At 37.3% G+C, this 15,290-nt stretch overlaps 2 protein-coding genes, 1 long non-coding RNA gene and 3 other non-coding genes across 7 annotated transcripts; 3 read left to right on the forward strand and 3 right to left on the reverse strand.

Moving 5' to 3' along the window:
• The first annotated feature begins 2,002 nt into the window (after positions 1 to 2,002).
• LOC143450079 (uncharacterized) lies at positions 2,003 to 5,745 on the forward strand. The gene is made up of 3 exons (XM_076950487.1): positions 2,003 to 3,530; positions 4,182 to 4,371; positions 4,565 to 5,745. The coding sequence occupies exons 1-3, from the start codon at positions 3,316 to 3,318 to the stop codon at positions 4,997 to 4,999; spliced, it is 840 nt and encodes a 279-aa protein (XP_076806602.1). The 5' UTR covers positions 2,003 to 3,315; the 3' UTR covers positions 5,000 to 5,745.
• Positions 5,746 to 6,266: 521 nt separating this feature from the next.
• On the forward strand, positions 6,267 to 6,339 carry Trnar-ccu (transfer RNA arginine (anticodon CCU)). The gene has a single exon. It is a non-coding gene; the product is annotated as a tRNA-Arg (tRNA).
• A 213-nt stretch (positions 6,340 to 6,552) lies between these two features.
• On the reverse strand, positions 6,553 to 6,625 carry Trnar-ccu (transfer RNA arginine (anticodon CCU)). Its single transcript has one exon. It is a non-coding gene; the product is annotated as a tRNA-Arg (tRNA).
• Positions 6,626 to 8,372: 1,747 nt separating this feature from the next.
• Positions 8,373 to 8,445, reverse strand: Trnar-ccu (transfer RNA arginine (anticodon CCU)). Its single transcript has one exon. It is a non-coding gene; the product is annotated as a tRNA-Arg (tRNA).
• Positions 8,446 to 11,693: 3,248 nt separating this feature from the next.
• On the forward strand, positions 11,694 to 13,399 carry LOC143448968 (uncharacterized). 2 transcript variants are annotated; one of them, XM_076948951.1, is made up of 7 exons: positions 11,694 to 11,954; positions 12,046 to 12,123; positions 12,194 to 12,253; positions 12,325 to 12,477; positions 12,582 to 12,710; positions 12,782 to 12,934; positions 13,016 to 13,399. In XM_076948951.1, exons 1-7 carry the CDS (start codon positions 11,752 to 11,754, stop codon positions 13,287 to 13,289), a joined length of 1,050 nt encoding a protein of 349 aa, XP_076805066.1. In that variant the 5' UTR covers positions 11,694 to 11,751; the 3' UTR covers positions 13,290 to 13,399. The 2 variants fall into 2 exon arrangements, with proteins under 2 accessions (XP_076805066.1, XP_076805067.1); XM_076948952.1 differs by having other exon boundaries at positions 11,695 to 11,954; positions 12,197 to 12,253.
• A 107-nt stretch (positions 13,400 to 13,506) lies between these two features.
• Positions 13,507 to 15,243, reverse strand: LOC143448969 (uncharacterized). Its single transcript, XR_013114493.1, has 3 exons — positions 14,617 to 15,243; positions 14,233 to 14,424; positions 13,507 to 14,097 (listed from the first exon to the last, which is right to left on the reverse strand). It is a non-coding gene; the product is annotated as an uncharacterized LOC143448969 (long non-coding RNA).
• Between the last annotated feature and the right edge of the window lie 47 nt (positions 15,244 to 15,290).

The raw sequence follows: 15,290 nt of genomic DNA on the forward strand, positions 1-15,290 counted from the left end.
GTCGTTGATACGTCGAAATTTTTGGGCTCAGGGCGATTACAAAATTATACTAAAATCCTATTTTTTTCCAAAGGCGTCATAGTATTTTTCGTGGTTTCGAGTTTTCGATAATATTTCCTGAAAATAATTAAGTTCAGACGATTTTTGTTTTGTATTTGGGAGCAAGAACATTGAGCCTATCTGTTAATTACAAAATATATAAGAAAAACTCCAACAAGTGTAGATCAACTTTAGATTTTGAGGTATAGTGTTTGCAACTCGGTTGTTGCAGTGTCAAGTACAACGTAGATATAGATACTAGTAATCAACTAGTAAAGCCTAGTTGAGTCTGTGCAGTATAGTTCTATGTAGTTTTTACGTTGTTACTGTTTACTTGACATTATTTGTCGCATAAACAATGTCATTTCGGCTTATGAAGCACTTTGTGCCCATATTCAGACACTAAACTGGAAAATAATTCTTTGGAAAATCGGTCAATTTTTATGTTGTTTTATTATTTATTAGCGTTTTATTGCGCTAGGGTTACGTTGAGTCATATTTCCATCATCGCCCTAACGCTTATTTACTCTTTGAACCGCTTTTTCTCTTTGAAGGGGCGCAAACAACGAAAGTTGCAAAAACGTTATTGATCACGTGAACTGTGTGAGTCAGTATATTAAGGCTTGTAATGTTCCATGAGGCTGGCCATTAACAAAGAGACTCCGTGGAAAATAATTATCTTTAAAACACTTACAGTGCCTAATTTGAACCACAGTCTTTATCTGAGTTTGTCTGGGAAAATTGCACATTGAATATCCGGAATTTCAGCTAGCAGTGATGTAGCAGTTTGAGTGATAACATTAAATTGTCCGGAGCGAACGTTTGAACATTGCGGTATAGCCGAGGACTTAATCATGGCATACAGAGTTAAAACGTTAAATGATATGGCTAATTGCAGGCTGGTGATAAAGAAACTAAATTTGCAGGTTTGGCAGGTTTCCTTTTTAAAATTACTTTCTCACGCGGCCTACAGGTCAAATATTCATCAAGATTTCACTTCGTGGTACACAGCTTATTATATTCGTATTCATTGCTTATTATAACTAGAACAATACATAAGTTCTGTTCGATGCAGGTGGCGAGCTTAGACGTGTCAGCTTGTTTGTGCCAAGTTTGACTTTCATTTGTGAAAAGTTTTTAATTCAAAAATCCTTTGTTTTGCGGCGGCCCGCGAACCTACGCATTCGCACAAGGAACTTGGCAAACCGCAAACAACGCAGACCCTAGGACGGTTCTAGTTTGTGGTCAGTGGGGAAAAAATAAGACCGTTGACAAAGTCAAGAGAGCACGGTTTAATTTGTACGATCTTTCCTTACGGGTTACACTTGTGTGGACGTCATCAACATCATAAAAGTATTAGAAAAAGTGGAGATGTATGTAAACAATTGCTTTTACAAGCGTGTTGCTAGCTTACAAAAGTGCAGTTGTGCAGTAAGCGTGCTGATGCACAGATAACAGTATAGTTCATGTAATTTAAGCAAATATGTTGAGCCTACAGTTTATAGCAGCTGCCTGTTGATTATATTTGGTCCACAAATGCAAGAATGTCAGAGTAAAAACACAAAATTTCATTTGTAAGATAAACGTTAATTCCATTTTCCTCCGTTTTCAAGTAGCGAGGAGCAGAGGCTTCCCGTGTCGATGTAGAACAGCCGGGTAGCGGCTTACAGAGTTTATCACGTGTCGCAGCTGCCTCGTTTACATAGTTAGGCAAAAGCCGACTCATTTACGATGTGCTGATTTATATCTGTAAGCCCGTAACTACGTAAATACTAAACAAAATATAGCGATAATGTACTGTTCGTCCACGAGCCAACGTTATTTAATTTGGCAAATGCTTGCTTTGTTTTGTAAACTGTAATAACAGGTCGGTGATTGCATTTTTATTGTCGTTTTGAATTTGATTTTGTTAACTGAGCACTTACCATTTGTATGGTTTTTACAGGGTCAGACATGCTTGGAAACCACTATTTGTCAAAGGTCTTTTTCGTTTAGTCTCGTTAACCAGAAAATACCGCAAAAGTACCATATGCTATACACTTATATAGTCTGGTGAACATCGCCATTGGGAATACACACAACCGCAAAATCTGCAATCACGGTTGTGTTGTTCATCTGCTTTGGCTTTTAGAGGTCTTGTATAGTGAAAAGTATAAATAAATCAACCGCGGTTCAAGGCTTTTCAGAATTCCGGTTTCTCGTCTTGATAAGTTATGGAGAATTTTGCCTCTGACAGAGCTCAGGTTTGGGAGAAAAATTACATGTATAGAATGCGGTGTGACCCATTTTAAATTAACGACCGCTTTACGACATTGTTCTGTATGGTAAAGGAAATCGTCTTCTGGAATCAAAATAGCTGGCTCGCACATCCTATTTTTATCTGACGAGTCACAAACAAAATTTTATTTAAGAATGGTCGCTGAACAAATCGAAAGTTGTGGTCTAAGCAAATAGATAATCGAACATTAGTTTGAAACAACTTTACATCATGAATGGAGAGGAATGGATACTCACGGACCAAAAAACATTCTTTTCAGTCTAGACGGGCGTCAAATAAACAAACTTTAAAAGATTTCCTTCAACAATTTTTAGTTGTTTTCATCACCAGCAAGATCGAAATGATTTTGTTTTGAGTAAATACTTGGTTTTACCCATTTGTACTTTTTCAATATCATGTCGTACCAATAACATGGCCTTGGATATCGTAAATACTCAGTGAGTTTCCCTATTAGCTATATTTCGTGCTTGACCAAATCAACTTGTGACGCTATAAGATAAATGCAAACGTCATAGTTGTTTCGAACTTGTTTTTATGATGTCCCGCTGCTATGTAAACAAGCCCGTTAGTCACGGGAATTGTTGTTTCAATTCATAAAGTCGGTTTAACTTGGTGGCCGTTCTTCAAATACGAATGTTGGTTCGTACTTGGCGGGGTTGTCGATAGGACGGGGAAATTTCAATGAATTCCTAGTATCGTACTACGGACAACAGACGCTTTTACTAAAGCATATTGACATAAAGATATAAGTTTATTTTTTGCTCGCCTAACTTAGAAATTTAAATGTGCTTTCAACAGCCGTATATTCAGACTTTTGAGTGCTATGAGTCTGGTTAAGGTTAATGGAAAAGTTTTACAAATTTTTTAGCATTTTATACCTTTGAAATCTTAGAGTCTTTTAATTTTTTTTTTTTGATTATTTCAGATTTGAAATTATCAAAATTAGTGATTATTATTAAAGGTAAAAAACTGTTCTTCTTCTACAACATTCAACAAAGATGAACGATCCTTGCGAGGGTGACGTCAACTGCAGACAATTCAGAAATGTCTTCGGCGACCTAATTTTATTCCCAACTACGACTCTACGCACCACCACAACTGACTTCATGGAGGATGAGATACTCTCCTCCGACTCTGCCATGAACATCGTGCTCCCTATACTGATTGTGCTCGGTGTTTTAATCATTATTGCTATGGGTTTTCTATTTCACAGGTATGTTGAATATACGGTATAAAGTTAATAAAATATACATGAATTTAACTTGTTTATCTGAGTTCCTTTACGGTAAAATCAGGCTAAATGGTACGGGAAAGCATAGAATAGATCAGGGCTTCCCAAACTGGGGGTCGCGACCCCGCAAGGGGTCGTGTAACGAACGTCAGGGGTCGCAGAGCGTATACCAATTTTACACGAAGTACAAAATACAATCAAAACAAAATATCGTTCCAGCCTAATCAACATTAAAACCGCCTTGAGACCAGCATTAGCAGATGTTGAGCCACGGCTGGACTTGCTTTGTAGCAGAAAGCAGTCGCACCAATCACACTGAATAAATGTGTGTGCTTTTTTTGTTTCCAGTGGCCTACATATGTGTAAAGTAGTAAGTAGGCTTTGAGTACTGGTTGCTTGAATTCAGTCTTTGCATCTCAATAAATGTCACTAATGACAAAGTTATATTTCGCACTGCTAATCAATTTAAACGTGAAGGGTCGCGGAAAACTTCAGAAGTTTGAAAGGGGTCGCGAGCAAAAAAGTTTGGGAAGCCCTGGAATAGATCATATGTGATAAATGCTTTTTAGTAAAAGTAAGAACTCCAAGAAGCTTATACAATCTATGTGAACGTTCTTCCGATTTGTACAACAGAATTATCGTCAGAGTTGTCAGAAAGCGAGAAGACCCCGAGATGGACATAACACCAGGAAGAAACGTCACCGGTGCTGAAGGACATTCCGCTGTAAACACTGTCAGTGGCCGCTATTCAAGAAGTCCGCCGTCGTATGGACAAGTGATGGCCGCCATTGAAAGGCAAGAAATGCCACCGTCGTATTACCAGGTATGATAAACGGTCTCTTAAGATAAATAAATGTGACGTGTACTTACACATATCAAGCTAATTTTACCAATGCTTGATGTGTAACTGGTACATAAGCTAAGGTAATTATGCTTTTTTTTCTGCGTTGTAATTACAAGTTGTCTCTCCACCTTCAACCACAACGACCCAATTTACGTGTTTTATCTGCTTTTAGGTCGTTGATGGTGTTGTAAATTTGAGCTTTATAACCGATCTCGAGACTCACAGCACTCGCTTGCCTGCAAATGCGACTGAAGCGGATTCGTCCCAATCAACAACCGACGCAAACCACACGCCAGATGTTCCCGAACAAGTCGCATCCGACATTCCGCCCTTAGAACTTCCGCAAACTCCGTCAGGCGACTTCGTCGCACCCCAAGGTACCTCTACACAACGGGCACCCTCGGTACCTGCCCCTCCGTATAGAAGGAGCCCAATGCCACCCGTAGAAGAGCCGCTGCCGATAGTTATACAAGATATAGACGAGCTTGTTGATTCAATCTCTGTACCAAGTATTTTATCGACTTCACCAGCCGTCCATGCAAGCACATCCAGCGCTCAGAAAAAAGGACTTAGACGCGAAACTTTCATGTTTCGTACACCGTTATAATGAATACGCGATTTGCAATATAAACAGAAACTTGAATGTTCTTCTAAGCCGAATGAAATTGAAATAGTTTATGTATATCCATGACGAAGTAAGAAACCTCTGAAGTTTATAAATTCCAGAGCGTGACATACTGTAAAGGGCTGCGATTAATTTCTGAAGAGATGCGTCGATTCACTGTGACCCGACTCTTCAAACTTTACCTTTGTACGAAGACACTTGCTAAGATTGACGTATCGGCTTTTAATCACTGCTTATACTGTATTTATTTGTCCTTTCCTGGACAATAGCGCTACGTTTATTGCAGTGTTAACTTGTTGTGTTTTTGTTATTACGTGTAGTACGTTTGTAACACCATCTGCGCAGTTTGACTATGGCTGACAGTTTACACTTTAGGCAAAATTGGTGTAATTTACTTTTGTGATTGTATTTTTGTTACTTTGTGTCTTAACAGCATTTCGGCCATACTCATTTTCTACTTTACGGTTTTCTTCAAACTGATGTACTTTACTGTTCGTTTGTTCTCGGTTGTTTGTGTTTGTTTTTGGTTGCTGCCAAAATGGGGAATGATGAACCTACAATTATTTTATTTTGAAAGTGAGCGCTGTTTGCTTAGAAAATTCTGTAGACACAATTCCTTACACTACAAGATGATGTAAAGGATATGTTTTCTGCTACCTCATCTAATGATTGTAATTCATTTACAAAATTGCTCTATGCAAACATTTTGAATAAAGTTGATATCTTAAGCCTGTCTTTTTACGTGTTTTGGTCCAACAGGACCCAAATTTCCCAAATTGCACTTTTCTGGATGACGAAATTTCGACCGACAGTATCTCGAACATATTCATATTTCCAAGCACAAATATGAAAACAAATTTAGGATTTTTGTCAAAATTTATGTTTTAGGGATATTGTCATATGGCACTAAAGGCTTACGACCTACATGCATGTATCGGCGTGAAGCTAGTTCCCGGTTCCCTGGTTACTTATTCGGTGATTTATTCAAAACGTGAAGCTGATTATTTATTCGCAGTTGAAGCTGCATGCGAGGTATTTCCGTTATGGAAAAAGAATTTTTGGAGCCGTCGCTTTTACGCATAGTAGGTAGTTGAAAACTCCATCATATAGATAAATACTCACATGCAGAATGGACAACATACATTATAGGTTACACTTGGAACTTAAATCTGTCACCCACCATATAGTTAAATTGTGCAATATCGGCTGTAACATAATTTTTTGATAACTAATGAGTTTCAGTATTGTCGCCCCGGTGGCCTAATGGATAAGGCATTGGCCTCCTAAGCCAAGGATTGTGGGTTCGAGTCCCACCCGGGGTGCTTATATTCGTTTGTTTGTATACATTGGGTTTGGGTCACAGTTAACGCAAACGTCTTTTTTCTCATCTTTAGTTCATTTTTTCTCCAAACCCATACCAAAAGTCATACCATACAATGGCAACTAGCAACTTTATACAATTGCAAAATACACGTATGTGGACAACAAAGACGTTTGCCTTGACCCAATAATGTATACAAACAAAAGAATATAAGCACCCCGGGTGGGACTCGAACCCACAATCCTTGGCTTAGGAGGCCAATGCCTTATCCATTAGGCCACCGGGGCGACGAGCATTGGTTGAATTGTGGCAAATTACGAAAGGTAAAAGGTGTTATTAAACATTATTTGTAAATTACATAGTATTTAAACAGCCTAGTATATTAGCATTCACGTTCACACGTGACGTTCAACTATTAGAAAAAGCAACTACCGTAAGTATAAACCGTAATTCAGTATTTAACTTCAGTTAAATAAACGACGCTAAAATCAGTATTTGGCACCTTTGTTAAAATTCATATCAGTAAAGTGATCTCGCTGGTATTGCACAATGCAACTAAAACCAACTATATAGGCTACGCAATGATAAGGAAAAGGCGGTCATTAACTTCGGCTATACCTTGTAATTATATGTTGTATAGCTTGTTATGACTTTATCCGTCTTATAGCTACTTCTACATGACATCAGCCACAGTTCTCATGCTGGCGTATCAGGTTTTCAGATAATGATGTAAAATTAAGTTTCAATGCACGTTAAATGCATAGCAGTTTCTTATCGTTTCATTTAAGCCGAGGATGAACTGTTGCAATCGAAATTACACACGATTATCATGAGAAGATGGTCTCATTGAATATTGGGCTTCCCGCTCAAAATTACTTCATAATGAGGTTATATTCACATCTATACCATAACAATTTGGACTACAAAAGAAAATACTGCAACCCTGTTGGGATGGAACGCGTACCACTAGTCCTTGTTTTGAATTGGAATGCTGTACGCGTTAGGCAAAGTCGCTTATGTATGAATACGGAGAACAGCAGAAAAGGTTTTAATCAAAAGATACAGTATCAAAAACGAATTTGTCGTGGTCAACTTTGAATTATAGAGCTAAATAATAAAAAACAAAAACCGGTACTGGCAACGGCAAGACGTCTGAACTAGGTTGGTTTAAACATGTCAACCACCATAACACACAATCCAGTACCCCCAAGAGACTCAATCAAAGTCAAATGCAAAAGAGACCGCCCATGCAAGTGGTGGCAAGATATTATCAAGGAATGGACTAGACCACTAGAAATCCTAGGATTGACAGAGGACAGGCAAAGATGGAAGGTTGTAAATGCCGAAGTCAGCATGATGCCCCTACCACGAAAGTCTCAAGAATGATGACGATGACTAGGATAATTACATTTCATATTGCATCAGGTTTCAATTTCTGTCATCGCAGAGTATTCTTTACAAGAATTTTTCAGATGTGACATTAAATGGTTGGTTTAATGTTTTTGCTCGCTTGATATTCTATATCCTATACAAACAATAAAAATCAAAGGGGCTACCCTTTGTGCAAACATATTTTATAAACTGTAGTTCGTTTAATCCTGGTGTTATTTTTTAATATTAAAATTTTATAATTAAATGCTATTATATGGAATTGTTGAATTAAGACTGAACGTTGTTAGCAGCACTCATATTAGTATCTACAGTGTTTGCATGTGTCATTATACCTTTGCATGTAACAATTGTTTACATAGCAGGTGTTTTAGGACGCCAATGCCTTATTAAGGCTACCGGGACTTCACGATAACCTACATCCGCGTGCGTAGAAAATTTTTTTCAGAAAGTGTTACTTGTAATCAAATTTAAACTGAAAGTATCAGCTACGGTTGTAGCTATTTTAACATAACTATCAATAAAAACTTTGGAAATAAAAGAAGTTAAAATGCTTTCCAAACTATTCAACTTCAGTCAAAGCAAGTTTCTTTTAAACGACAATGCCGCACATCAGGCTCTGTTTTAAGCAAAAAACGGAAAGAAAGCCCCAGGTGGGACTCGAACTCACAATCCCTGGCTTAGGAGGCCAATGCCTTATCCATTAGGCCACCGGAGCCTGTTGTGTTTCACAAACAAGTTATTTTTTGAAGATTTCAACAATTGTGTTATTATTAGATTGACCCATAAAGAGACGGGTACAAAAAGTTTATTTGTTGTATGACCTGTGTCACTTTGAATTGTATACAACTCGGTTTGTTAGCATCGACCAAGAATATTGTTTAATCTAAAACTTGTTATGTTGCCAACAAATGAAATAGAATTTGCAGCAATACCCGTTGAAACAAATGGAATAGCTGGAGGTGTAATTTTAACTATACCTTTGCCCGTAACACTTAAAAAGGTCCCATAATTTCGACGGCAAGTACCGAGATAAGGTGCTGGTTTAGGAAGATAATGTCTTCTCGTTCGGGCAACCGACTCGATCATACTTTGCTAAACTTGCTTAAAAAATCCGAGCTCGTTTTATATATCTTGTAATCTTAGATTAGTGCTTGGCAATGGTCTGGTAAATCCTGAAAGGTACGTGACCTAGGTGTAGATATCATGGAAAATGCAAGGAAAATCATGCTTTATTGTGTAGTTTTGAAGTGATCATGTTCATAAATTTAAGACGTAGTTGATGCAGACATGTTAGTGTAATTTATGTTTTATTTCCTAGGAATAAAATGACAGTACAGCAAACCGTTGATCCAAAAGCATCGTCTAAAAATAGGCACCTATGGTTTAAGCGGTTTTTGGAAGTGCAATACAGTCTGTTTTGTATATGCAGCCATAATTGAATGCTGCATTATATGATAAGCGTTAAACAAAAAGCTAAATGTTGTCATCAGCTTTGTATATTGTGTACATGTGTCATTTCCTTTGCAAGTACTGTATATTGTTTACATATTGATATGTTTGATAACACAACGACGTAACCAACAAAGAAAGGTTTGCAGACTTGTGGATAGCCTGAAAAGCTTATGTTCGAGATTACTAATCAAAAATGTGCAAAAAACAGTATTTCATAATTTCAAACCTTTTTTGTTGCAAAGAAAGTTGCATAAGTCGTTACGGTATATTCCATTCAAAGTGTTAGTGTTATTAGTTATCACTGCAGTTACAGGAACAAATCTAAAACTCAGTGGTTGGTGCATTTAGAATTTATTATGCGAAGCAGAACGCGCATTAACAGCAGCGCGTCATATAGTAAACATACTATAATATTATATGATCTAAATTGCTATGTTCAATTATATAGAACAGCTGCAACTACATACTGACACCAAACGGTAGGTTTAACATACACTTTTGCTTGAATAACAAACAAACAATAAAAATCGGCAGTGGTACCGCTTGTATAAGATTATTCTATAATCCTGTTTAAGGAGTCCAATGACCTGTTAAGGCGGTCGGGCATATGTGGTAAACGCGCCTGGGTAGAAACGTTTCGAAGAATTAAAATTAAAATTAAAATTAACAGTTAAGTTGAAGGTATCAATTGCGGTTGTGCTGGTTAAACTAATAACAAAGTTATCTAAGCAAACTTTTGTTAAAGCAAGCAGTGCCCTGTTTTTAAACATACAACAACGACAAGTTGAAGTCAAAGCAAATAAATTTGAGTTGCTTTACAAACTATCCGTTTCTGTTGTAACAAACTTCTTCCAAAGGATAATGTTTCAATCAATATACTCGAGTGGGTGCCAAAAAGCAACAGAAGGAAAGCCCGAAGGATGACTCGAACCCAAGGACTCGAACCCAATCCCTTGCTTATGAGGCCAATGCCTTATACATTAGGTCACAGGGGCCTGTTGCATTGTTACAAACAGGTAAAGTTTACAAAGATGCGGATTTGTAGATAAGATGCCAGAACAATTCGACATTTGTAGCTTGACGAACAAGTATAGACGATACTGCATAAGAGCTTCCATGATGTGAGCTGTGTTGTTATGATTTACGAATAAATTGGTTTGCTAACTCTGACCAAGAGTCTTGTTCAATCCAAAACTTGTTATATTGTCAGAAAACTAAATAGGACTTAAACCAACAAGCTTTGCAATAGAGGAATTGCTTAGCAAACAAATATAGCTACGCCATTACCGGTAACCTTTTAAAAAGAACCCAAACTCAATGACACATGCTGGCAAAAAGGCAGAAGGTACGTGACTCGCATCCACATACACGAGTGTTATAGGCGACCAATGTCTTGTCGATTGGGAGATACAAAGTCACTTAGTTGAACGTGTTTCGAAAATTCGAAGTCATCTCGAATTATTCACGATTCATGCCTTGCAATGCACTGGTAAATTCTGGAAGGCATATGACATACGTATATTTTATTGCATGTACTGGACAAGTCAATGTATCTTTTATTGGGTAGCTCTGAAGAGGTCATATTCGTGAATGTACGACGTATATAGACATGTGAGTGTAATTTATCTATAATTTCCTGAGGCTAGAAGTACAACAAACTGTTGAAGCTAAAGCAACGCTTAAAAATACTACATAGTCACCCTTAATTAAGCAGTTTTACAAGTGCAATAAAGCCTGATTTATATGCAGCAACAATAAAATGCTCTTTTTTATGTGCGGTTAAGCAAAAAGAAAATGTTGTCATTATGAAACAGTGTGTTCATCAGCATTTGTTTGTGTGAATGTGTCATTTCCTTTGCAAGTATATTGTTTACATATCGGTTTACGGAATAATGAACAAAGACCGCACGTTAGGTTTACAGACTTGTGGATGGCCTGAATAAGCTTATGTTTCAGCGGTAAATCAACTTGAACTAAAAAAATAAGCGAGCCTGTTTTCAAGTTTGTTATAATTTTGCTTCTTATTTCAGAATACTAACAAAAATGCGCAAAAACTAACATTCTTTCGTAGTTTGAAAGCCTTCTTTGTTACGTGAAAGATAGAGTGTTACGGTATAAATTTATAAAAGTTTTATCCCAGCCACTGTTTTAGCGTTGTTAGTTATCAGCGCAGTGAGCGCAGGTATGTTGGGAAATCTATAATTTGATGGTTGATTGATATAACATTAATTATGCGGAACAGAATACGCATTAAGTCATAGAAAACATTCTATGATCTAACATTTTCAATCGTTGCGTTTAATGAGAAAAGAACAGATACGACAACATGTTGGTTGAAATGTTGTTGTGTTGTGGAAATTGCTGAAGGTGTAACGTTTTTGGATGTACTAAAAACACTTACAGAGAAAGCTTTAATGTGAGTAAAATGCAGGCATTTATTGCATCACAAAGGTCCTTTGTTTTAATAGTGAACTTGAAATCTTGTGAAATATTGTAACGCAAAAACTAATATGAATTTATTATGTATTTTAAAAACAAGAAAAAGCTAAGGCAAGCTATATAGGACAAAATGCAATTGTTTTTGTATGTCCTTGTGTCGATCGTGACCGTTCAAAGTTCCGATGTTTGTTATATTTATGAACCTCTCGTGTGCAACACAACTCAGCAAACAACGGAATTAAGTGTGGTGCGCTTTTCGTCTTGGGAAATCTGCAAAATTTTAGAATCTTCCAAATTCTCCAATCGAGGCAGTAGTGCAGTGTCAAAAACAGCGTAAGAAAACTTTTGTAATCTGATGACTAAAATGGGATACTGAAAGCTTATAGATTTGCTGTGGTTTTCAATTGCTCGATTTTTTCTCTAGCATACTCCCTATATGTCAGCTTCAGGACGATCGAAAATGGAAACTGCCAGCGTTCGAACAATCTAACGCTCTTCAACTGTGAGTGTAACATTTTCGAATGAAACTTTTTCATTGATTTGAATTCATTGATTGTTCTTTGTTTTCGAAGCAGGAAAGTTTATCTCACGCCGACCATTGTTCATTCTACGCCTTCGACGCTCAACTCTAGGTAACGGAGTTATAGGTGATGTCATCCGATATGCAAAATTGATTGAAACAAAATTGATTGTTTTTGAAAAGCAACAAGACTCCAGAAATGTGCTCTTATTCTGAAAGTGGAAGCGCTGCAACTTACAAAAAGATTAAGGCCAACAACTATTTCACCGATAACTACAACTTCGAACAAGCCAGAAATCTTAGCACCAAAGTGGTCGCAAAAAGTTTTACCGCTAGGTATATTACTGATATACTTATACAGATTAATATTTAACGCATTTTTCACAGCTCCTATTTCTTTGTTTTTTTTTCTCTGAATGCATGGTTTTATTATCATTTAGGTCAACAGTTTTACGTAACAATCAAGCACTATTGCGTCTTAAAACAAAAAATGAAGGTTATTCTACAATGTGTTTGTTGGATTTTGATTGGCCAAGCATGTGCCCAAATGGCGTCGACAAAACAAACAGGTACAGATTATAAAATCCGTAAAAAGTATACATCAGAAAACGTAAACGCTACATGTTAAACTTCGTTTTAGTTCCCGTGAAAATCACCAATTCCACAGCGAGCCAGTCTGTTACGTAATGAAGAAGTCACGCGTTTCCACGTCATCGGGCATGTGTAATACTACCATGGCTCCAAAAGAGATTTACGACAGAATATGTGACAATGACGCAAATGCTGAAACGAGGTGAAAAAATAAGATCACGTAAAGATTAATTTTAAGGTTGCTGTCAAAGTCAAACTTGTATTGCAATGCATAACTTTTCAGAATATCCAACAAAAGTTTGGTACTCTTCCCCTTCCACTCTCAGGAGGAGAAGGAGGAGGAGGAGGAGATGTGTTTCTTGAGTAAGTCCACCAGCCTGATGTTGAGTAGAGCAGGGATATGCTCTTTGGATGAAGGCCAATACATATCAACTCATAACAAAGATGATCGACTGCATTGTACTCGGCCTGAATCCAATCATACAATAATTTCTCCGTTTTCCCTCTACCCGGTGTTTAATGATAACTTGAACATTCAGCAATGTAGCATTAATTGAACTACCAGTTCCAATCAACGTTTAAAGTGCGATGCAAGTAGAAGTGCTTATTTGAGGTTATTCCCTGCATAATTCTCGCATATCTCAAATAAACCTGATGATCAAACATATATACGCTACTGTTGTGGCCACGGTGTTATGTTAACAAATCTTTACTAAAACATGATGAGAAGGTTCCGTTTTATGATTAAACAAGACTTAAAGAAAGATTGCCGTATTGACGTTCGAGTCTTATTATTGTCTTCATCATAAATAGTTAATAACAAATCACAGCAACAGTATAAATGGTACATCACAATAGGAATGAGGCAAGCATCGAAAAGAGCTTGAATATCATCAAACTAACTGATTTATACTAAATGAATTATTACGTTATTACATTAGCCTTTTTCTCTAAAGTGATTCAAGAATATGCCGTGGTAAGTGCACGACTTAAACAAAGCTAGTAGTCACAATGTAATCGGTACAGCACACTGAAATGTGGCGATAATGATGCTGCAAAGAACATAGAACAGCAATGCACAACAAAACATAGTTAACCACTTGGTGTTGAAAACGTCCAATTAAGATTGCATTCTACACTCGGCGAATCAGCGCTTGCCACACTGTACATAACACATACCTGAATACGTTAAGGCTATATAGAATAGCTTGTTTTCGCAAATTGAAGTTTAAAGGGTTTACTAAGGTTATTTTATTTTAAGTAGTACAAAAACACATTAAACAGCGACACAAATTAACGCACTCAATAACAACGTATAACAATATAATGTCGTTCACTCTTTTTCGTCAGTGTGAAGCTAAAACTCTGAAAAAATTAAAAGAAACAAATGTGAAAGAAGCTAAATCCTTAGCCATATTTCGTAATTACATTGTGATTGCCCGCCATGCAGTAGACACAAGGTATGCACGTGAGCAGTATAAGCAGCATGAGCAGTTTTACCTATTTCATTGTCGGAAATGACTTCATCGTCAGCAGTTTTAATTATGGCGCGACATGTCCCGCACAAGTAGTTTACACAAGTGTCCCCATCACGTAGTAAAGCGAGTTTCGAGGCACAAGGTTCCTCTGCACAAGACACTATGGGAACGCCTGGTGGGCAGTCGTCATCAATGACAACTGTTGGCCTACTTGCTGAAAGTTAAGTGGTTTATGCCGCGTGTTAACTGGCAAAATAAGTGAAAAATACCAATAAGCTTTAGTTTTAATTTGAATCACTTATCAAGTTTTTGCGTATTTATAAACGTTAGCTTGAAGCTGTTTTCATAATTGAAACTTACATTTAACGTTTATATCACAGAAAAATCTACGTAATTTTCTACTCACAAGCTGAATGCACTTCTACGATGATGATAAGACACATAAAGATGGCTACAATCTTCATCTATGTATCTTGGCAAACGTTCTTGATATGAAAGATTTAATTTGGTTTACCAAATACCAGCAACTAACAGGCGATACGAGTCTTTATATATACTGCCTCTCTTATTGTATAGAGATACTACCGCTAATATATTTTATCAGTAACAAGTCTTCACGTCTTTATATTGCCCCCCCCTATAGGTAACCTTGAGAAAGCAAGAAGGTCGGTGGGTTGAGTGATCGCATAGAAATGAATGAATTAAATGTTTAACATTTGATAAGGGCATTATCGACCTACTACAACCTTCTTCTGCTTTCTCACTACTTCCGTCAATTAAAATCGGTGATTTTCCGCCAACGTATTATGTGCTGACGTAAGCTCACGTGAGGGTGGCGATGACGTCATTTGTACAGCTTAAGGAGAAAATATCCATCAGTATCGCTTCACGTATGATAGAGCCTACTGCTCAGCGCGGGTAGCCCACTCATAGAACTAAAGAACAATTACTACAAAGCTCGGTTAGATAATTTTGGCATTGCGAGCCTTTTGTGGTCATTGCTGAGTCTTTGCTACGAGTTTGACATCACGTCACATCACGAGACATGTTTGACAAGTAGCACATAATGAGTAAAAGCCT

Source organism: Clavelina lepadiformis, chromosome 3, assembly GCF_947623445.1.
Source record: "Clavelina lepadiformis chromosome 3, kaClaLepa1.1, whole genome shotgun sequence".
Taxonomy (NCBI): Eukaryota; Metazoa; Chordata; class Ascidiacea; order Aplousobranchia; family Clavelinidae; genus Clavelina; species Clavelina lepadiformis.